The 25,042-nt window shown below is 41.3% G+C and overlaps 1 protein-coding gene across 2 annotated transcripts in view; it reads left to right on the top strand.

The window, feature by feature from the left end:
- The window catches only part of LOC133617648 (anoctamin-1-like), a 234,925-nt gene that overhangs the window by 200,980 nt on the left and 8,903 nt on the right, over positions 1-25,042 (top strand). For both annotated transcript variants that reach the window (XM_061977756.1, XM_061977757.1), the window contains 7 exons: positions 3,637-3,711; positions 7,723-7,791; positions 7,889-8,090; positions 8,707-8,818; positions 8,939-8,996; positions 9,216-9,316; positions 17,939-18,081. In XM_061977756.1, coding sequence (XP_061833740.1) covers positions 3,637-3,711; positions 7,723-7,791; positions 7,889-8,090; positions 8,707-8,818; positions 8,939-8,996; positions 9,216-9,316; positions 17,939-18,081 — 760 coding nt within the window. The remainder of the gene's footprint in view (positions 1-3,636; positions 3,712-7,722; positions 7,792-7,888; positions 8,091-8,706; positions 8,819-8,938; positions 8,997-9,215; positions 9,317-17,938; positions 18,082-25,042) is intronic.

The raw sequence follows: 25,042 nt of genomic DNA, 5'->3' as shown, positions 1-25,042 counted from the left end.
CAACAGCCACTTGAATGGATTACAAAAGCAAACTCATGTGCTTCATATCCTGCAGCTCACGTTCACCAGTTCTTCAAGTAAACTTGGGTAACAAGAATTGTGTTTTCATCTTAATTAAGACGTGGATTAATTTAGCTATAGCTGCTTGCGTCTTCGTAAAAACAATAATGTTAAAGACGATGGTGGGTCGTGTTTCCCAAGTTAGTAAATCGTGTCACATAGTAAATATTAAGTGTAGAGCACGGACGTTATTTGATACGTGTAATTTATGTTTTAATCAAATATTACAGTTGACGCTTCCTGGCAAAGTTCGACACACAATGATTGTCACACACACACTAGGTGGGGTGAAATGTGTCCTCTGCATTTGACCCATCCCCTTGTTCACCCCCTGGGAGGTAAGGGGAGCAGTGGGCAGCAGCGGTGCCACGCCCAGGAATATTTTTGGTGATTTAACCCCCAATTCTAACCTTTGATGCTGAGTGCCAAGCAGGGAGGTAATGGGTTTCATTTTTATAGTCTTTGGTATGACTCTGCCGGGGTTTGAACTCACAACCTACCGATCTCAGGGCGGACACTCTAACCACTAGGCCACTTAAAAAGGATAACTGCTATTAGCCACAGCCAGATGCTAACTAGCTAGCTACCGCTTATCCATCCATTTTCTACCACTTGTCCCACTTAGGGTCGCGGGGGGTGCTGGAGCCTATCTCAGCTGCATTCGGGCAGCTGAGATAGTAATTTACTAATTTACTAAGCGACAAGTCGCTTAGTAAATTAAAACTCAAATTGCAACTTTTCAATTGTGAAGCTAGCTTACAACAGAGACATACCTATTATGTTACTTAATCTAATTGTACTCTTACACTATGTTCACCAAGAAACCACTACTTATAATAACGTTAGCCAACGGTCAAACCGCGAAAAATAGTCTGCTTCTCAAAAGATGATTTTAACTAGAGCCCCCAAACAAAAACATTCATAACGAGCAATATGTTTATAAAAAAAAACACTCACTTTTGATACCTTTCGCTGTCCTCTGCAGTTTCGCGTGACTAACTGCAATGACGTCACATGCTGACTGGTAAATTTCGAATTATGGACTTCTGCGGAGTCCATGATTCGAAATTTAGGGGCGGACTCCACCCTAACCAATCATTTGGATTGTTAGTCGCAGTCACAACTGGTCCACATTCCCTGAGCGGGCGTAACTTTTATACAGATCTGGTGATTTGAAATTGGATCTGGTGCAGTATGAACTGCTATCTGGGAAGACTGAATATTGATTAATGTCAATGACGCCCTCAGAGTGAAATTGACTCCCATTATAAACACAATTTTATATATTTTTTTATTATTTTCTACTTTCAGAGTTTTATTTTGGAGGGAAAAAAATTTTATATTCACTGCTCAAAATGCCATCCAGCAATCCATTTTCTATCGCTTATTCCCTTCGGGGTCGCGGGGGCGCTGCAGCCTATCTCAGCTACAATTGGGCGGAAGGCGGTGTACATCCTGGACGAGTCGCCACCTCAATCGCAGGGCCAACACAGATAGACAAACAACATTCACACTCACATTCACACACTAGGGCTAATTTAGTGTTGCCAATCAACCTATCCCCATGGGGCATGTCTTTGGAAGTGGGAGGAAGCCGGAGTACCCGGAGGGAACCCACGTAGTCACGGGGAGAACATCCAAACTCCACACAGAAAGATCCCGAGTCCGGGATTGAACCCAGGACTACTCAGGACCTTCGTATTGTGAGGCAGATGCACTAACCCCTCCTCCACCGTGCTGCGTTGGGGCAATTTGCAAAAAAAACATTTTTTTAACTTTGTGTTTTCAGGCTGCAATGGACTTTCCACTTATTCCATACTATGTATTCAAGTGGCACACATGCAAACGATTCAAATACTGAAACCACTGCTATTTTAACCTTCAATGAAATCATTTTAAAATCAACATTTTAGTTATCAATATAAACATTTGTTACCAAACTTCTAAATTAAACTAAAACATAACGGGGTCATTAACAAATTTTGTATTTGAAAATTTTAAATTGTAAAATTATCTACTAATTGTACGTGCGTGTGCGAGTGTGTTTGTGTTTGTGCATGGGTGCGTGTGTGTGTGAGCATTTAGGGTTACATGGGTGACGACTATTAACTGTGAAAAAAATTAATGTAATTAATAGACGCTACATTATATTTCTATTAGTCACATAGTTCAATGATTACGGTCCAACTGAAATCGTATGCAGGCCCAGGATGTTCAAACGCGGCAGATGTATGATAAGAATATAGGTATTGTATCCCTTTTTAATCCGTACCCTGGTTTCACATTTGATAAGTGTAAAATAACAAATTTTATGCAACTGTATTATAAATTAAAAACTGATATAATTTGATCGTAAGGCCTCGATGGGGTTAAAATGAGAAAACATTGCATGTTTGATATTTTTGTTTTGGACTGAAGTTGATATACAAGCATAGAAAATACAAACTAATATTAATCTGAATAACAATTGTATGTTGATAATAATAGTATATGAAATTAATTTTTGGGGATTGTCATTCAAATTTTTAGGAGAGTTTTTTTTAAATTTTGCATTATGTTCATTAGGATTCAGTATTAGTTAGCAAGCAATTTACTGCTAGTACCTCAAATCTGTTCCAAAAGGTCGGACAAAAAAACAAATTGTAAGAAAGCTGAAGAAATAATCTGTTCTATACAACCATAATTCTAAAGACAAGACACATTTCATAAAGAGCAATAATTGTTTAATATGCAGAACGTCTAAAATAAACATATAATTTATGAATGAAATGTATAAATTACATTTTAACATAATGTTTAACTTCATTGAACACTCTTATTGGCAACAGCAATGACGAAGGCGGAAATGGGAGAGCCACTTACTTAAGCCACTTACTTACTTATTTCGAGTTCTTTCACTAGTTTTTCTCAGCTTTTTCCATTAAATTTTCCAACTTTTTGTTCCCATGTTGACATTTTTTGTAGTCGTACTCAATGAAAAAATGCAGACAGAATCACCTTCATTATTTGTCTGACACTACATTCCACAGAATGACAGACGTGTTTGTTACATGTAATGTTTGGTTGTAAGATAACGGGGGCAAATATCTGTAAAAATTTGTGTCAAAGCTTTTCGAAAAGTGTTCGTACAAAAAGTAAAAAATACAGTAGAATCTTACTACTGTATTGTACTTATGACAACCATTGCGCTCACCATCAATATTTAATTGCAGTGATATAAACCTCTTTTTATGGAGAAATAAACTTATGAAACCTTTTTGAAATTACAGTTATAAATGTTTTTGTTAGACTTATACAAAGAGCTGAACCGTAGTAACTCCATCATGGTTAACAACAGTCTCTAAACAAAATATAGTATTTCCTATTAACCATTAATTATTTGACATCAATTCATTATTGGTTACTAGGAAATACTAAGTTTTGGTCTTGAAATATATTTGTCCAAATATTTATGGTATCAAATAGTTTTAAGTATGATCAAGTTGACAAGCTACTTGTTTTTTACCATTCTTGATGAACTTTACCTGTGACATCTATCCTCACTTTGGATGTGTTTCCTGTCCACCACCAACATAGGACCATCCAAGAGCTGAATATGAATTCCAAGTCATGCAGAAGTCTCTGAGCAGACATCACAAAACACAATACAAGGTAAGAACATATTTGCTTTTGAAACAGCGGTCGCAAAGTGACTGATTGCAATGTAATAAACTATATTTAGTAATCTCAACTCTATGATTAATGGAAGTATCTCTTCTTTTTGTATTGTCACCCAAAATGTCTCTCACGCCTGAGCCTTTGAACAAAACACTTCATTTTATTTCCCTATAATTCCTAACTCAGTCACAGTAAAACATTTTTTTCTGTTTGATTTTGACGCTTTTAATTTGGAAATTCCCCCAAATTCTTCACATGCTTGTTTGGAATGCCTACTTTCGGTCGGATCTACTTATTCGTATATGTATTTGTGTTTGAATACACATGCAAACTTTATGGCACACAAAGTTGATCTAATAAGCTTGTGAATTGAGGATTACGTCTCTTAGGAGTAAATAGTACACTCACAGTACATGATAAATAAACACTTATGACAACTGAAAATATTGTATATGCACCATTTGCATTTGATTCAATTAGTGATTATTTTTTGCGATAATTTTCACTCAAAATGTCTTCTTGCTTTCACCTAATACATTCATAAAATGCATTATCCAAGTTGTTTTTCCTTTTAGATTATAAATCAAACTCCAGTTCCACACACATTGCGTTTTTTGTTTGTTTTGTTTCTTGCAGTGAAAAGGGAGCACGCTCAGTCTACCAAATCAAATTCCTTGTGTGTCAGACTACTAATTAAGACAATTCTGATACACACTGCTAAATGTACATTGAAAAAGTCCATCCTAGGATTTCCGTCCACCCCTTCGTTTTGCACCATGTCTAAATTCTGTATATAATTCACCTTCCAAAACATGATCTTAGTTATGGTTGAATACCTTATTGTGAGACTCCGTAGTCTGCATTCTGCAACAAGTTAAGGTAATCTGAAGTTAAGAAGATCTCAGAAAACAACTAGAGACTAGTGTGGATTAATTTAAACCATATTAATTTAGTCCTGATTGATTTTTGTCCTTAACGCTAAACCAGGCCCTTAAATTTACATGCTCCGATGTAAAAGAAAGCCATCTTTGCCACATTTAAGCAATATAAGCAATATATTGTAAAATCTGAACCCAGACCAGACAGAAGCAGGGTGTGCAGGTACAAAACACACTCAGCGCCTTTTATTCAAGGGGGCGTTCCCCTTGAATGGCAAATAAAGTTTCTTCCCAATCGGGGCTTTCAAAACAAAATCACACAGCAGGTTCACTTTAAACACTTATTTCCAATAGCACATGGGAGTGCTCTTCATGCACTCACATGCAGGGCTAGTTTGCCTACAAAGGAGACAGAGAGACGACTATTAGTAGGATTGCCGAAATATGGCAAATGTTTGTCAGAGGAGGACATAGTGGAGTTTAGCTTACCACCCGATGCAGGAGTTCCTTCTCTGATGAGAGCCAGCGACACAGTGAGACAGAGCTCTGAGCTTAAGTAGCCAACATTTGGACTGCCTGACTCAGAGCAGTTGTGCTGTGAACAGGCGCTGACAAATCATGCTAATTGAGGAGGAAATTTGGGACATACCTCCACTCAATGACACTGCCCAGGCTCTGCCCCCTCCTGCTGTGTTGCGCTCTGCTGTCACTGTGGCTGCTGGCCCTGTGGGAACTATTACCTGATTGGGGGTTTCGAGCACAGACTCCACAATATCAAATAATGTAAAGACAAATGATTACTACACATCACTTATTCTCCTTTTGTTTTTACAGTTCATAAGATGGTTTCCGAATATATTAATGTAAATGTGTATAATTGTAATCTGCTTATACAGGTATATAGACCATCATTTGCTTTGTGATGGAAAAAACATGTTGTACTTTGATGCCCAGTGAAACAAATTCATTGTTGTTGTTGTTGCACTTTTGTTATTCAGGAATACATTTTCATTTGTAAACGTTATATATAATTAAAAGTCAAACATGTATGACGTACAACATAATTTATATTATTTGTATTTAATTTAATAGGTTCTCTGCCTATACTCACTGTTCCCTGTACTTAAATCTTGTATCAGCAACTTGTGTTGAAAAATCAATGTTCAAACATTTTATATTCAACGTCTTACTGAAAATGATTCAATTCATTAATCATATACCGTATGTTGCCCATGTCCCACCAGTGACGTGCGGTGAGGTTCATGGCTGGTGAGGCACTGACTTCATCACAGTCAGATTTACAAACATATGAACCCTAAAGAGTATCTTATCCACCATTTGATTGGCAGCAGTTAACGGGTTATGTTTAAAAGCTCATACCAGCATTCTTCCCTGCGTGGCACTCAGCATCAAGGGTTGGAATTAGGGGTTAAATCACCAAAAAATTATTCCCGGGCACAGCGCCTCTGCTGCCCACTGCTCCCCTCACCTCCCAGGGGGTGATCAAGGGGATGGGTCAAATGCAGAGGACAAATTTCACCACACCTAGTGTGTGCGACAATCATTGGTACTTTAACTTAACTTTAACTTTACACATACAAACTATAGCACACAAAAAAGCACATTTAATTAAAAAAAAACTTTATTATGGTCTTACCTTTACTTGTAAATGAAGTCCATGCGCCTCTCCTTCTGAACAAAAGCATCGATAACTTGTTTATAGAAGTCTTCCTTATCTTTCTTCAGTTTTAAAAGTCTCTCTGTCTCGATGGAGATCTTCCTTTAATTATTACCTCCTGCTTCAATTGAAAGTCCAGTTTAGAAAACTGTTCTGCCCTCACTATATGTGTTGAAGTTATACAGCTTGGCAGACAGCTAACAACCAATCCAGGACGTTCTAATAAAGTTCCAAAGCAGATGAATCCATTTGGGCTCTTTATTGTTGTTGATCTTGCTTTGTCTTGCACTGGATTTTAATTTTTTTTTTGTAAAACTGAAATACACACAATGTATAAGCTATATGATTCAATCAACACACTGAAATGTAATACACAATATGTAAACATCAGCTCCACACAAAAACACAGCACCACCTATCAAACAAACACTGCTGAGTGTTGAAACTATTTCTATGGTGGAAATACATGACCGGCAGCCATTTTAAGTCCTCAAACATCCATTGAATTAGTGCACAAAAATCATTTTTCAATACACATCTTACTATCACATTTAGGCACTTTCCACCTTCATATTGAGCCACATAAACAAGTTAAACAGTTTACTTACAGACTTATCTTTTCCAAGAGGTAACACAACTTGTCTACTTCTTATTGTCTCATTAACTGAACTAACATCATAAACCGGAAGTGCCCAAACTGATGACGCGCAGCATTTTTCTATCGCCACAAGGTGTCAGTAATAGTCCACAATCAAACGGGCATAACAAAAACTGTTTTATTTTAGATATGTAATCCTCCATGTTAAAAGTTCAGGCGAGAGGATAAAATAAACGATCGCTGCTATCTGTTGCTGCTTGTTGTCACTTCTTCTGCAGCCAAGTAGTCGCAAGAATGATCTCTGGGATCACTACCGCTCTCTACCACCAGGAGGCGGGATTACTGCGAGCCTCACCCAGTGCGTCTAAGCAGCCATTTTATGATTGCTCAGCACAAGAAATATGTTACACATTATTTGTGTATTTTGTTGACAAAATACACTGTACATTATATACCTCAGCTAACTAAACTATGGAAATGTATAATATAATTCATATTGCAATACGGTCTCACTGCACAGCAGGCCAGCAGTTAGCCGAGTCATTGCGCAATCCATGGCGAGGCTCAACTGGCTGGTGACTCACCGCAAGTCTCTCGGCAAATGTGAAAATGCAGCGATTTTGAATAAAAATAATCTAAAACTGGTGAAGTTAAATGGAAAATAACTTTATAGTATAATTACTGGATACATATAACAATTTGATTTTTTTTTTCTTTTTACATTTTTTTTCTTTCCATGATGGCACGTGAGGCCCCACCTCACCTGCCTCCCCTGACTGCACGTCACTGTGTCCCACAGGCCATCACACTTAATAAAATAGATATGTTAATATTTTTCACTTATATTTTAGATGGAAAAACTTACATGTCAAGATCGCCTCCCTGCCTACATGACAAATCTGGTCACGATGTTGTTAATGGTAATGTTTTAGAGTTACTATGTTTTCAAAAGATATATGTTTTGTATTATATTGTATTTTATGAAATATTTGTAACTCTGCCATTCTTTATTGTCAGATCGGTGTAACATTTGCCATTGTGTTTGGTGTCATTCTCTACCGGATCTCCACAAAAGCTGCTCTACATATGAGCTCCAATCCAATCACACGAAACCATGTACAACTTACTGTCAAAACCACAGCAGCCATAATCAACCTTGTGGTCATCCTCATACTGGACGAGGTGTATGGTGCTGTAGCCCGATGGCTCACTGTTTTAGGTGAGTGTGCTAAAGTATTAAAACGTTTTACTTTGATATTTGGATGAAGTTCATGTCCTCACCCTTAAAGAGGAAGTGCACTTTTTTGGGTATTTTGCCTACCATCTAAGTAGATGGAAGGCAAAATGACAAAAACACATGGATTTCTATTTTTTGTGTATTCTATATAGCAAACAAAACGCAATCAAGAGGTGACTAACAATGTAGCTAATGGGATTAATCAATCCCACCGATAAAGCCCTCTAAAAAACATCCAAAAACTGCCAATAATTTACATACTGTGACCTACATACAGAATTAACCAAGTATTAGCAACATTGTTGTTGTAAGAGCTAACGTCAAGGAACTATTCTTGATCATGGAGGTAAGTCCATAGGGAGGCCATCCTCTTGTATGTAGGCGAGTCAGCAGCGCAGAGACGTCACCAACTAATGAACGGAGGAGTGGTACTACGTTACAGTAATCGAGACTCGACTTAACGAATGATCTCAGCGCCGGTGGTGGACAAAATGGGATGTATTTTTGTGATAAGAAGGCCAAATTCTTTTAGCCCAATGTGGCCCCTAAGTAAAAAACTTTGGACAACCCTGGTCTATAAATGCTGTTTCTTTTTTAGAGGTTCCAAAAACGGACAAGAATTTTGAGGAGAGACTAATCTTTAAAACATTCATTCTGAAGTTTGTTAATGCTTTCACACCAATCATCTACATTGCTTTCTTCAGGGGAAGGTTAGTGAATGACATTTTAATATTAGATTTAATTGAATATTCAATATTATACATGTGCATTGTAGATAATAAATACATGTTTGTAAAACTCAAACACTTTTATTGTTTTTTTATCAACAGACTGGTTGGCCGACCAGGCAACTACTTGTATGTGTTTGAATCTTACCGAATGGAAGAGGTAACTTTGGGTAATCAACCTAAGACCCAACGCAAACAACCTAAGCTGATTGTTGTTCCACTTTCTAAAAAGAAATATCATAGTACATCAGTGCATGAGCATATCAGTGCATGAGCATATCGTACTTATCAGGCATGTTGACTTACAGATCAATGAATGAGTGTCAACCTGCAACAACTGTGGCTACTGCTAATGTTATTGCTTATACTTTTTTTACAGTGTACTCATGGAGGCTGCCTGATGGAGTTGTGTATCCAGTTGAGTATAACCATGCTGGGAAAGCAGTTAATTCAAAACAACCTTTTTGAGATTGGAATACCGTAAGTTTGCATCAGCTAGGAACTAACGTGAAAATGCAGTTGCATTGTAGATGCTTTACATTTTAGAGGTCCTGTAGCTGCCTTTTCCATCATGGACTGTCAACTACGGAATAAGTTACCAACAGAATTTAAATGAATCCTAGATATAAGTGTATTCACTGCAAAAGATAAGTGTTGGCGAAAGGGAAAACCAAACATGGTTCTTTAAGGTGTTACCTTGTATTTGATTATACTGTGTGTTGGTTCAATACAGTATTGGTTGATTAAGATGTGTCATTTACTTCAAAGCTCAGTTTGGGACAAGAGCTAGAAATTAACAAAAGCTAATTGTTAATTGAGCTAACAATATCTAGCTTCAAAATCTACTCTATTCTAATCAGTCTACACACGAGTTCCGTTCCTACAACGGATAGTAACTTACTCTAAATGATATCTTAACTCCACCTAAGTTACTCTTGAACTTTTCAGCAAGGGCGGGGGATTTGAAGGTTTTGAAGCAATACATTAAAACAAGTAATCAGCTGATGTGTGGAATAAGAAGGGGTATACACTTATACCCAAAGATGTAGCAATAGATTAATCATGTTAATCAACTCATCGTCAGACCCTTCAGGTTTTCATGGTGTTGCCATCACCCTAATTTACACAAATTTAACCAAATTTGTCCAATGCTCGCAACTTCCGCACACATTTTGGTCAATCAGCGTAATTTTTCCAATGGAACTGTGAGCAGCATTCAAATGTGCACATCAACTCTCTAATCAGACATCGGGGGCGGTACCTCTGGATTGGCAGACCGGCGTGGTGGTTCCTCTCTTTAAGGCTATCGTGGGATCACACTCCTCAGCCTTCCCGGTAAGGTCTATTCAGGTGTACTGGAGAGGAGGCTACGCCGGATAGTCGAACCTCGGATTCAGAAGGAACAGTGTGGTTTTCGTCCTGGTCGTGGAACTATAGACCAGCTCTATACTCTCGACAGGGTCCTTGAGGGTGCATGGGAGTTTGCCCAACCAGTCTACATGTGCTTTGTGGACTTGAAAACGGCATTCGACCGTGGAAGTCGTGTGAGGAGTGCTCAGAGATTATGGGGTATCGGACTGTCTGATTGTGGCGGTCCGCTCCCTGTATGTTCAGTGCAGAGCTTGGTCCGCATTGCCGGCAGTAAGTCGGACCCAATTCCAGTGAGGGTTTGACTCCGCCAAGGCTGCCCTTTGTTCATAACTTTTATGGATAGAATTTGTAGGCGCAGTCAGGGCGTTGAGGGGATCCGGTTTGGTGGCTGCAGGATTAAGTTTCTGCTTTTTGGAGATGTTGTCGTCCTGCTGGCTTCTTCTGGCCAGGATCTTCATCTCTCACTGGATCGGTTTGCAGCCGAGTGTGAAGCGACTGGGATGAGAATCAGCACCTCCAAGTCCGAGTCCATGGTTCTCGCCCGGAAAAGGGTGGAGTGCCATCTCCGGGTTGGGGAAGAGATCTTGCCCCAAGTGGATGAGTTCAAGTACCTCAGTCTTGTTGACAAGTGAGGGAAGAAAGGATTGTGAGATCAACAGGCGGATTGGTGCGGCGTCTTCAGTAATGCGGACGCTGTATCGATCCGTTGTGGTGAAGAAGAAGCTTAGCCGGAAGGCAAAGCTCTCAATTTCCTCACCTATGGTCATGAGTTCAGCGTTATAACAGAAAGGACAAGATTGCGGGTACAAGTGGCCGAAATGAGTTTCCTCCGTCGGGTGGCGGGGCGCTTCCTTAGAGGTAGGGTGAGAAGCTCTGTCTTTCGGCAGGAGCTCAAAGTAAAACCGCTGCTCCTCCACATCGAGAGGAGCCAGATGAGGTGATTCGGGCATCTGGTCAGGATGCCACCCAATTTCCTCCCTAGGGAGGTGTTTAGAGCACGTCCGACCGATAGGAGGCCACGGGGAAGACCCAGGACACGTTGGGAAGACTATGTCTCCCGGCTGGCCTGGGAATGCCCCGGGAGGAGCTGGACGAAGTGGCTGGAGAGGGAAGTCTGGGCTTCTCTGCTTAGGCTGCTGTCCCCGCGACCCAACTTCAGATAAGTGGAAGAAAATGGATGGATGGATGGAACTCTTTATCGATCAAACGAGACAATTGTTGTTTTCCAGTGTAGCTCAGACAAATTTTGTGTTCCCGTTTACAGCGCTAATTTAGCTTTCTGAGTAATGCAGTATACAAACATTTACCTATTTATATTTATTTATTTGTGAGTTGAAACTCTTCACATATTAAGAATGTTAGAAAACTATGGAGATTCTCTGTCCGTGGTTGTCCTAAAGCCAAGTCAACTGGGAGGCGGAGTGATCATCCAAAAAAACAGTTCAAATGCCATGTCACCTCATTCTAGGTACAGTTGTACGCATGGACAAGGGGTTTAACATGTCTCTTCCGCTTTGACTTTTTGCTTGTTTTCAAGTGTTCAACACATTCTCAACAGTGCCCGGTTGAACCGTTCAACTGGGTTCCCTCGAGGATGCTATGGAGTGGTGCTGGTTTTCTTGATGCCATCTTGGGCCAGAAGAACTTATGCCGTACCAGATCCGATTTCTTCTCCGCTGTTGATGCCAGTGATGTCACAGAGCTCCTCTATTAACTTTGATTCAAATCCCGTCTTTTGTCAATATGCAGTCGTTCGGGGATTCCATAAAGATTTTACTAAAGTTTTGGCTTTTTGTTTTGGAGTTTGGAATGCCACAGCAAATTTGTTGAAATGACCGGTTGGCACTAAGATGTTTTGATATTAGTGCTGTCAGGCTCAAGTGAGAAAAAAATCCATGCAAAGAAGTTCAAGGGTCGACTGGTTTGGATGTTAACAAGTGGAGCCGCTTTTACTAATAAGGTTTCACGCTATACGCTGTGACCACAGGTCTTAATGTAGTTCTTTACTTCAACTGCCATTTTGGGCCAGAAGAACTTATGCCGTACCAGATCCAAGTTCTGCTCCATTCCCATGTATCATCGTGGAAACTCTTTACGACCCGAGAGCGCATCACAGGAGGCAGGACCAACTGCAGAAGGTGTTCGCCTCTTCTTGCCTCCTCCGGTACAGGACTCTATTCTCTAGCTTTAGCTGAGTCCACACCCGCAACAACAGAAATAGCTCAGGAAGTGCCTAACGAGCAGTAGGGGGAATGTTTTCTCTAGATTTAAGCTGATGTATGACTTCTTTAATTGCTGGGTCAGCACTTTCTTCATTCAGGTCATGGTGGGTCAAGGATGAAAACATCGTCAAACCATGTGCCCCCACGAATCTGTTAGAAAGGATATCAGCAGAGACTGTCAATGACTCAACCAGATTGATATTAGATTGAGGTAAATGAGGAAGATAGTAGGCTCTGACAAATGGCGTCTACAATATCTGGGGATATTTCAGCAGTTTCTCCTGAGTCACTCGTGATCTCAGCAAGATGGTGGACAAGGTCCCATTATTTAGAGCGAAACATGCCATCTGGAACTGTGGCATGGGATCTTCGGGACAAAGCATCAGCATCAGTGTTATGTTTGCCTGCTCGATACCGTATTTTGAAAGAATATGAGTGAAGAGAGTGAAGCTAACCACCAATGGCTGGTGGCATTTAATTTGGCAGAGGACAGGACATACAGTAGGTAGGAGGGTTATTATCAGTCACTACGGTGAGAGAGATGAAACTTTTCTATGTTACTCCTTTTCAATGCCAAAAACTCCAGCTTGTAAACTGGGTACGCGACTTGCTTTGTAAAAAGCCCCTGCTAGCCTAGGCAATAACTCAAAGTTCACCTTCTTGTTCTTGGTACAGCACAGCTCCCAATCCAGTAGTACTTGAGTACTGCAGGGTTAAGTCTCTGCTTTTGCTTGTGGAAAATAGAGTAGCTTTGAATTGGCAAAATGAAGGACTGCGGCAGAAGTAAATTTTTCAATCACAGTTTTAAAAGAGTTCGGACAGGCTGAGGTCCATTTCTTCCAAAGGAGTTCTTTGGGTCTCGGTAATTCACAGTGTTGATTTAGTTTTTTGTGGACTGGTGAACAGGTGCATAGTAAGGGTGGGGTTTTAAAAGTGGTTTTAAAATGATGGCATAATTTTTGATGAATCCTAAAAATTAGTGCAGATTTCGAGGTACTGGCCAAGATTTTAAGGTAGATATCTTTTCATGATCAGTTTCAACACTAAGTTCTGACACTACATGTCACAGATAGCGCACACTTGACTGGAAAAATGTTCACTTTCCTGGGGACAACTTTTATTTAAACTCCTTCAGTCTTTTCAGCACCCTCAGAAGATGCTTCTTGTGTTCCTCAAGGGTGACAGAGAAAATAACAATGTCATCAAAGAAAGGCCTTCCTTGGAGCCTTAGTCACTCTCTGAGGCATGCGGTTCCACTCCCAGAATCATCATGGGGTAACAAAGGCAGTTTTAGCTTTGCCAGCTTTGTCTATTTTAATTTGGTAGTATCCAGACTTCAGATCTAAAACTGTGAACCACTTGTTAACGCTGAAAAATATTTTTCAAGATTGAGAAGGGCGTAGGCATTGTTTACAATTTTTAAATTCAACTTTCGACAATCAACGCATAGCGCACGTCTGGGAGGCAAAAGGTGACGATGACTCCATATTTATTCGAGCTTTAAACATGTCTCATAAATGGCTCCGCACAGTCTCAACGTCAAGTGGGTGTATTGGCCTCACTTGATGCTAAAAGGGGTGTGATCTTTGAGATGGATGCAATGTTTCACACAGTCTGTACAGCCAAATTTGAGATCACGGTGGGAGAACACATCGGCTATATGGTTGACCTTGAAGGTTATCCGCCCTTCCATTCAGGTGAAATTAGTAGGTCTCCGAAGTTAAACTTTGTGTTCTTACTCTGCACATACTCTTTAGAGTACCTGCAAAGCCCACTTGATTCTGATAGTGTAAGCTTCAGCAGCTGCAGGACTGCACGGTATCCTTGGCCGGTAGGTTGGAAGCATCATGGTATAGCCCATATAAAAAGGTATTCATGCTAATGAGCACAGGTGAGTGGTTGTGAGGTGTGGTGTCTAGAACAACACGAGCAAGGGTTGGCACATCAAATTACACTCCTATGAAGTCTTTAGGAATGTGATTGTCACTTCCACCTACCCAGCTGCACTCTCGACTTGTAGTAAGTTAAAAAGGGGTTTCACGGGTTGGTCATTGACAGTTTTATTGTAGAAGGAGACTGTAATGGTGGTGACTTGAGAAACCTGTGTCCAAAAGGCAATTCAGGGTTTGTCATGAAATATTGACAACTGCAGTGCATTTGGATCCCACCAGCCCCTTTGGAATTCTCCTTGGACAATTCATGTCTTGTGATATTTCTTCACATTTACCTGTTTTTAAAGTTAAAGTCAAAGTTAAAGTACCAATGATTGTCACACACACTAGGTGTGGTGAAATTTGTCCTATGCATTTGACTCATCCCCTGGGAGGTGAGGGGAGCAGTGGGCAGTGGGGGTGAAATCATTTTTGGTTATTTCACCCCCAATTCCAACCCTTGATGCTGAGTACCAAGCAGGGAGGTAATGGGTCCCATTTTTATAGTCTTTGGTATGACTCGGCCGGGGTTTGAACTCACAACCTACCGATCTCAGGGCGGACACTCTAACCCCGAGGCCACTGAGTAGGTACTACTTTCATGGGACAGGTTGCTTGTCCAGGGTGTACCCCACCTTCCGCCCGAGTGCAGCTGGGATTGGCTCCAGCACTCCTTGCGACCCCGAGAGGGACAAGCGGTAGAAAACGGTTGGATGAGACAGGTTTGGTCCCGCTTGGCTTCTGTTTGGCCCTTAACGGAAGCCAAATTTAGTTTAAAGGGTTGTAGTTGGAGCTGTTGTACTGTTTTCTGGTAAACTGTTCTTCTTCTGTGCGACCAGAACTGAATTGGGGACATTTCTTCATGGTGGGTGGTTATGACCATTGTCTCCGCACAGAAAACAATAGCTTGGCTTGGGCTTGGATGGCGTGGGTGGACGAGAATGTTGAACACAGTGCCAAATGGCACTGGATGTTGGTTAACTTCTGCTGAACATCCGCATGTTGTTGTTGTAGACAGGTTCGTTACTGCTCCTCCACCATCAAAAGTGGTATGTGCAAACTGGGCTTGAGTGGTGGCTTTTTGCCCGGTTGCTCCTAGATGTTGCTTCATGCGAAGTGTCTTTGCTGTTTCGATCCTCTACGGTGCGTAAAAGCAGCAAAAGCTCAGCAAAAGGTGGGTGGTTTAGATTTATTTTGCTTAAGCTGGAGCTTAAGGTAGATATCTTTTCATGATCAGTTTCAACACCAAGTTCTGACACTACATTGTCCCAGCACCCACAACAAAACTAGTTTCATAGGTGCCAAGAGCTGTCAGCTCCTCAACGCCTCCTCTTTTCATGGTGGCATTCAGGGCAACTTGTAGGCGTTGAGTATAGGTGGAAGCTTTCTCACCGGTGTCTGATGCAGGTCCATGAATTTGGCAAAAGGCTACTTTCCATCCTGGACAGTGCCATAAGCAGTAGTGCTGGGCGATATGGAAAAAAATGTATATCACGATATGGATCATTTTATATCACGATAACAATATACCATGATATAGCTAAGGTATGCTTTCAGTTCTATGAAAAATTTAACAACATACATGACCACTTACCTTTTTTCTCACTTTATTTGCAAGTGAAATAAACACATACATTTGGTATAGCAAACAACAATAGCAACAAAACACATTTTTACGTTTATAAAACACATTTTTAAAGTTTTCTTTAAAGTTTTACAAGTATTCAAGTTTCTCTGAAGTGCAGTCAGAACACTAGATCATAATTAAAAATAAACAAATACATTTGGTATCAGATGTAAACAATTGCAATAAAAAATCTTAAAGTGCACGTCTCTGGAATCCTTAACGTTAGCCTTTAGTGCAGTCAGAACAGTAGTAGCAATGAGGCGCGCGATGGCGTCTGTTATTTGTCGATAAATGCGGGACGTTTTCTCGTAGGGTTTGTTTCGTACCAGAGCGTCTTGAATTTTTGGTTGATTGGGTTTAGCGCTGGTAGCATTGATTGGTGTGACTCTTGCCTTTTGGGTCTCAGTGTACTCCTTTTCATGGTGTTTTCTGAGGTGGTAGAATAGGTTTGCATATGACCGTTTTCTGCTCTGAATCTGTCGCTTTGAAACCAAAATAAAGCCAGACTGACAAGCTACCCCCTCGTTTGGGTAGGAGTTCGTCCTGGGACTCCGTCTCTGCCTCATGTGTGTAACCCAGGTAACCAGCGATGGCGGGAGACGCTGGACACAAAGAGGGCACGTAAAGCGGCATCATGTCGCAAAATCGAAAGAGAAATGCGAACCTACATGTCAACGTAAGAAAATATTGTTTTCTCTCCCGTTTGACACCAAATACACTCACTGAATGTGCAATTATTGTTGTTGTTACTATGAATCATCTGATGGCACAAGCCCTATGGATAAAATACAGCTTATCGCTTGAAACGATAAAAATAGAAATGGCACGATAGACACTTTTCTATCGTGCCCACAATATGTATCGTCATATCACCCAGCAGGGTCAAGGGTATCCAAATATACTTTAGGCATTGTTGGAATCTAGATGCTTGATTATGTCTGCAGCTGGGGGTAGAGGGCTATCCACGGTCCTCCTAGATCGTTGGAGGTCAGATACAGATGGATCTCTCAGCAGTAGTTCAACTCCTGACCTCTAGGTCTCCCAGTCAGATTCACTTGAAGGTCTTGGCAATCTTCCAAAAAATACTCTGAGCACTGAATTATCATCATTCTTTACAATATGATGTACGATATATCGCTGAATCTCAGGAGGTTGGACATCAATGCTGGGTGGTTGACTTGCTCTTGCCAGTCTGTGACCTTGATTCAGGTGACACTGGTTGGGGTATAGTCCTTGTTGATGGGACTAAAGTCTCTGTGGCTGGAACATTTGAAACAGGCGGATGGGATGGTGTGGAAGAGTCTGTGTCTGTTAGTGGCTCGTCCTTCTAGGTGGCCGGAACAAGCTCCTTGATAGCCAGCCCAATCCGAGTCATGTGCTCTACGGTCCCCTTGCCCTTGTCTAGTCTTAAAAGGGGCGCGTAATAAAGGAGGCATATTTTAAAGCTCAGCTTGCATGTTAACCGATAGAATTGTCTATATTTGCCATTTTTCCTCTCCACACTGTTTTTCCTTGTGCGGTGTGTGAGGTTGCGCGCGCTGATACACTAAACATTTTCTGCAGCATGTTAAGTCACCGCAGCATGCAGATGACATAAAATTACTGGAATTCATTAGTACCATGGTACTTTATTAGTACCGGTATATCATACAACCCTAATACCAACTACTGCAGAGAAGACCATGCTCACTCCCGAGTAGCATACAGTATGCTACTGTCTGTGTGTGTATGGAAGCAGGTGTTACCATTTCAAAAGGGTGGATTCATTGTGTTTCATTCCTTAAGCAAAACGTAGTCTCCAAAGAATGACTCATACATATTTGATTTGAATTAAAGAGGAACTGTCACTAACAAGACTGTATGTTTACTGTAAAATATCTATGTAGTGTGTACTTACCCAGTCTCATGCAACTACGGTCTAATTGTACATGTTTGTTTGTACTCCTTTTAGCAAGCTAAAGAAGTTTATTCGCTACATCCAGTCAAAGCAAGGAACTTCCCAAGAGGAAGAAAGACAGAAGAAATTGAGGAGATATGAAGCTGACCACTTTCTGGAGCCATTTGCAGGGCTAACACCGGAATATATGGAAATGAGTGAGTACCACTTATGGACATATTTTTACATATATTGAAGATCTGCATTTGATTTTGAGATGTTTTATGTCATGTAAAACATTTGACCAACATGAAGAACTTACTGTTGGACTGCAAAGGTGGGTAGCGTAGCAACAAATTGTGTACTTTTAATGTAAGTGAGAGAAAAACGTAACCATCTAAATAAATTATAATTAGTAAGTATTCAGTGGAAAAAAACAACTCAAGTATGTAAGTAACTTCTGATTTATGTCGTAACTTTTTTTGATGGTACACCTCAAAAGGGACAAGTGGTAGAAAATGGATGGATGGATGGATGGATACAACTGGTGTGTGTGTGTGTTTTTCAGAGAGACTTAATTGACTATGGCATGTACTATTGTACAAAAGATGCACATTGTACAGTCACTTATGACTTTAAAAAGGGCTAATGCATATGCGCAGCTAAAACAAACATCTACAACTTACCACAACATGTTTTCTGTAGTTGGCAGTGGAAGGCTGAAATGTAAACATATTAATGTTATTTTTCCTAGTTCGTAAGTAAATATTGAGGAGTTATGACGTCATATCAGTTTTTACAGTGTGTAGTTTGCATGCAGTCATTTGGCTGCATGCAAAGCCAGGCTTTGTTTGATTAATTAAATGGATTCATGTGTGAGAATTCTCTCTAACGATCCAAATGAATGTCTTTGCAAGCAGTAATCAATACATTATAAATAAATACGATATAGATAAATCTACCGATTGGAATGAAAGTCAATGTATCAAAGTAATAGTAGTGTTTTTTCCTCATAAAAATACTGAAGTAAAAAGTATGCTACATTAAAATTACTCTGACAAGTACAAATTTAGCCACCAAATGAAACTAAGTAAATGTAGCGAACCCATCATTTATTCACTCCACATTAGCACACGATAGCGGTAAGCCACATTTGTAGTCTTTGCTGCCCTGTGGTAGACTGACGGAAACGTGGCTACCGATGCACGCTTACGGCCTCTCTGATTACTTCCAAAAAGTCATTCACATTCATACACTAATGTGAGTGGCACTGGGAGAAAGGTGTGTAAAGTGCCTTGCTTTCTGCTGGATTCAAACCAGGAACCCTCAATTTGCTGGACGGCTGCTCTATCATTTGAGCCGCGCTACCTCTCTCGCCGCTCTCTGCTCGCTCTGCCGTGCCGCAACCACCGGGCATGTGCTCTACGTGCCTGCCTTGTAACTCTCCCAGCACTGCCTGAAAAGTGTCAACTCAGCTCAAACACTGACTGTGGGAGATAGCATAAGTAAGAATTCCAGTCTGCTGGAAAACACTTTTACATCATGATTACAAAATACAGGTGTTGCATTTTTTCCATTATCTATACAACCCTGTTAAATTCATAAAACTACTGTAGTTTGTACAATTTGTTTTACTACTGTACTGTTTTTAAAAGAATTCTTATCCAAGTTTGTTTTTCATTCTAAAACTCATGTTGAATGTTAAAATTGGGACGTTTTGGGAAGGCTAGGCACAAATTAATTTCAATTAATTTCAATGGGCGGGGCTGAGTTAAAATACGAACATTCGAAGTTAGGAGCTTAAGTTAAAGTTAAAGTACTAATGATATTCACACACACACTAGGTGTGGTGACATTTGTCCTCTGCATTTGACCCATCCCCTTGTTCACCCCCTGGGAGGTGAGGGGAGCAGTGAGCAGCAGCGGTGGCCGCGCCCGGGAATCATTTTGGTGATTTAACCCCCAATTCCAACCCTTGATGCTGAGTGTCAAGCAGGGAGGTATGGGTTCTATTTTTATAGTCTTTGGTATGACTCGGCCGGGTTTTGAACTCACAACCTTGCTTATGGCAGTCCATCGATGTCGATGATGACGTTGCTCCAAACGAAGTATTGGATTGGTTATTGTTGTGACTTTCGCCTGTGCATAGCCAGGTGGCTGCTCAGGCCTATGCGTGATCCACAGACTTTGTCACAGGAGGGGCAGGGGAAGGCAGCAGTGATGGTCGCTGGTGCTGTGGCACGTTGGTGTCTTTGTGCACGCCGCTGTGCTCTCCGCTCTGTGAACTTCTCCTGAAGATGAGTGATTCCCTGGTGGCAGGTAGAGCTCCAGGTCTGGCGGTCAGCAGCCAGGGACTCCAGTGCTGGTGGTTTGATGTCACACTTTTTCAGGAGAGTTTTAATGTGGTCCTTGTACCGTTTTTTCTGGCCCCCGGCAGACCTTTGACCGACTGAAAGCTGGCCATACAATATCTGACGGGGTAGGCGGTGGGCTGGAATACGGATCACATGTCCGACCCATCTTAGGTGTTTTTGGCCAAGGAGTGCTGTGATGCTGGGTGTGTTGGTCCGGTCATAAATTTCAGTGTAGAGCACCCTGTCTTCCCAGGTCAGACCTAGGATCCTTTGGAGGCAGCGGATGTGGAAGGCCTCGAGACTCTGGATGTGCCTCTGGTAGGGTGTCCAGGTTTCAGAACTATAGAGTAGCGTGGAGAGGCAGACTGCCTTATACATGGCTGTCTTGGTGGAGATGGTTAGATTCCTATTTAGGAAAACCCTGGACTGTAGCCTTCCAAAGGCAGCAGAGGCCAGACCAATACGGGCCTGGACGTCATCGTCAATGGTGCAGGATGGCGACAGGGTGCTACCGAGGTAGGTGAAGTGGGGGACGGTGGCTAATGGGTGCCCGTCAAGGGTGAAGATCGGCGTATTTGGCTGGGGAGTAAACTCCTGCACGAGTATTTGTGTTTTCTTGGTGTTTATCTGAAGACCAATGGCACTGTAGATGGAGGCTACCACATTCAGTGCACGCTGGAGAGACTCTGGTGAGTGTGCAAGTACAGCGCAGTCATCTGCATACTGTAGTTCCAGAATATGCTGGGTGGTGAGTTTAGTGGTGGCTTGGAGGCGACGGATGTTAAAAAGGTTACCATCCAGCCGGTATTGTATCTGAATCCCATCTGTGGGGTCCAGGTGTTTATGGGACAGGAGGGTGACAGTGGAAATGAACATGTTGAATATGGTTGGGGCAAGGACACACCCTTGCTTGACCCCCACATCCACACTGAAAAATGGGGATTGTTGGCCGCCGTTGCTCACACAGGCCTGCATGCCATCATGTAGCTGTCGCAGTAGGTTGCAGAACATTGCTGGTACACCTAGTTTTCCAAGTACTTCCCACAACAAGTCCCGGTTTACTGTGTCGAAGGCCTTGGACAGGTCAATGAATGCCATGTACAGGTCTTTGCGGTGTTCTCTGCATTTTTCCTGTACCTGTCTGGCAACAAAGATCATGTCTGCGGTGCTCCGATCACGTCTAAAGCCGCATTGAGATTCGGGCAGGATGTTTTCGGTTACATGAGTTGCTACTCGATGTAACATGATCCTTGCTAGCACCTTCCCAGCTGCGGATAGTAGGGAGATACCTCTGCTGTTGCCGCAGTCTGCTTTGTCGCCTTTGCGCTTATAGATTGTTATGATGTTAGCATCCTTCCAATCTTGCGGGATGACTTCAGACGACCAGATGGCAGTGATCAGCTGGTGCATTCTGCGGTGCAGGAGATATCCACCGTGCTTCAAGATTTCTCCCGGGATCTCGTCAAGGCCTGGGCTCTTGTTGTTTTTTAGACCCTTGATGGCCTTGAGTACCTCTGAGAAGCTGGGAGAGGAGTCCAGCGAGTCTACAGGGGGCAGGCATGGGAGGTCAGAGAGTATGTCTGTCTGTACAGGGTTCGTTGTGTTCAGCAGTACCCTGAAGTGCTCAGCCCATCTGTCCAGGATCTGTTGTTTGTCCTTGTAGAGAGTGGTGCCGTCAGCTGATCTAACCTGGGTGATGTTCTTCCTCTGTGGGCCATAGATGGACTTGATGGAGTCGTAGAAGGCATGAGAGTTGTTGGTGTCTGCGTGATGTTGTATTTCGTGGGCCTTCTGGGTCCACCAGTCATTCTCCATGGCTCTGAGGGTGCGCTGGGTTTCACTTCTGAGGCGGATGAGCTGAGCCTTTAGGACGGTGGATTGAGGGTTTGATATGTGAGCTGCAAGGGCCTTGTGTTTTGCCTGAAGCAGGTCATAGATTCCTGGCGCACTATTGTCAAACCAGTCTTGATGTCGCCTTCTGGTGTACCCTATAGACTCCACGGCCGCCTGGTGGAGGGCAGTGCGTAGGGTGCTCCAGGTAGGTCCAGTGTCCAGATCTGGTGGCACTTCAGGAATCTTGAACAGCTGATCTGCTACCTTTTTCCTGAGCTGGTTGACGGAGTGCATGGACTTCAGTGCATCGCAGTTGAGCCTCTTGGAAGGTGGTGTTTTTCTCTGTTGAGGACGTATTTCCAAGTCAATCTTTGTTCTGATCAGGCGGTGGTCAGTCCAACAGTCAGCTCCACGCATGGCCCTAGTGATGCGCACCTCCTTCCTGTCCGCTTGGCGGGTGATGATGTAATCTAGGAGATGCCAGTGTTTAGAGCGAGGGTGTTGCCAGGATGTTTTGTACTTGTTCTTCAGTTGGAACAAGGTGTTTGTGATGACCAGTTGATGCTCAGAACATAGAGTGAGAAGACGGAGACCATTGTTGTTGAGCTTGCCAACACCGTGCCGACCCATCACTTCCCTCCACAGTACACTGTCCGAGCCCACTCTTGCGTTAAAATCCCCTAGAAGGATGAGCTTGTCAGTGAGTGGTGTTTTGCTGATGGCGGAGTGCAGGGAGGCATAGAACTCTTCCTTACATTGAGGGTTGGCAATCAGTGTTGGGGCATAGGCGCTGATGAGGGTGCAGTAACAGTTATTGGTGAGGGGAATCCTCCAGGTCATCAACCTTTCGCTAATGCCAACTGGAGATTCGGGAAGCTTCTGAAGTAGGGAGGTCCGCACAGCGAAACCTACACCATGGAGGCGGCGGGAGCCTTCCGGAAGCCCTTTCCAGAAGAAAGTGTATCCTTAATATTATAATTTTGATGACTTCCGATTTTTGAAAACCCCAAATTTGATGAGGGTCTGAGGTTTTGTAATAAGCTGTAAACCATAATCTACAAATGTATATCAAAAGAAGGCTCATAATATGAGGGGCCGTTAGGGACATTATTCAGAATTACCTCTTACATACACTACTGAAATGCTCTCACATAAACAACTGAAATCTTTTTCTTTTATACACACTACTGAAACACTCTTATAAACACTACTGAAATGCTCTTACATACACTACTGAAATGCTCTCACATAAACAACTGAAATATTTTTCTTTTATACACTACTGAAACACTCTTATAAACACTACTGAAACACTCTTATAAACACTACTGAAATGCTCTTATAAACACTACTGAAACACTCTTATAAACACTACTGAAACACTCTTACGTACACTACTGAAATGCTCTTATAAACACTACTGAAACGCTCTTATAAACACTACTGAAACGCTCTTATAAACACTACTGAAATGCTCTTATAAACACTACTGAAATGCTCTTATAAACTCTACTGAAATGCTCTTTCATACACTACTGAAACACTCTTATAAACACTACTGAAACACTCTTATAAACACTACTGAAACACTCTTATATACACTACTGAAACGCTCTTATAAACACTACTGAAACACTCTTATAAACACTACTGAAACATTCTTACATACACTACTGAAACACTCTTATAAACACTACTGAAACACTCTTATAAACACTACTGAAACACTCTTATAAACACTACTGAAACATTCTTACATACACTACTGAAACACTCTTATAAACACTACTGAAACATTCTTACATACACTACTGAAACACTCTCACATAATCAACTGAAATCTTTTTCTTTTATACACACTACTGAAACACTCTTATAAACACTACTGAAATGCTCTTGCATACACTACTGAAATGCTCTCACATAAACAACTGAAATCTTTTTCTTTTATACACTACTGAAACACTCTTATAAACACTACTGAAACACTCTTATAAACACTACTGAAATGCTCTTATAAACACTACTGAAACACTCTTATAAACACTACTGAAACACTCTTACGTACACTACTGAAATGCTCTTATAAACACTACTGAAACGCTCTTATAAACACTACTGAAACGCTCTTATAAACACTACTGAAATGCTCTTATAAACACTACTGAAATGCTCTTATAAACTCTACTGAAATGCTCTTTCATACACTACTGAAACACTCTTATAAACACTACTGAAACACTCTTATAAACACTACTGAAACACTCTTATATACACTACTGAAACGCTCTCATAAACACTACTGAAACACTCTTATAAACACTACTGAAACATTCTTACATACACTACTGAAACACTCTTATAAACACTACTGAAACACTCTTATAAACACTACTGAAACACTCTTATAAACACTACTGAAACATTCTTACATACACTACTGAAACACTCTTATAAACACTACTGAAACATTCTTACATACACTACTGAAACACTCTTATAAACACTACTGAAACACTCTTATAAACACTACTGAAACACTCTTACATACACTCCTGAAACACTCTTATAAACACTACTGAAACACTCTTATAAACACTACTGAAATGTTTTTGTCTCACGCACACACACGCCACACCTGGAATTATTTTTCACTAGTATGTATAAACGGATTTCACCTGTGTGTGTGTGTGCTTTTTACACGTGCGTGTGAGAGACAACAATTTCAGTAGTATGTGTGCAAAGATTTCAGTTATGTGTATGAGCAACTTCATATATATATATATATATATATATATATATATATATATATATATATATATATATACAGTATACATGTATGTATGTATATATATATATATATATATATATATATATATATTGTAGCTGAGATAGGCTCCAGCGCCCCCCGCGACCCCAAAGGGAATAAGCGGTAGAAAATGAGTGAAGCTGCACGAAACCTTGTGTCTGCAATTGTAAATAATTTAGTTTT

This window comes from Nerophis lumbriciformis, linkage group LG18 (genome assembly GCF_033978685.3).
Source record: "Nerophis lumbriciformis linkage group LG18, RoL_Nlum_v2.1, whole genome shotgun sequence".
Taxonomy (NCBI): Eukaryota; Metazoa; Chordata; class Actinopteri; order Syngnathiformes; family Syngnathidae; genus Nerophis; species Nerophis lumbriciformis.
The sequence above is the reverse complement of the archived record's forward strand: the minus strand, read 5'-3'. Positions and strand labels throughout refer to the sequence as shown.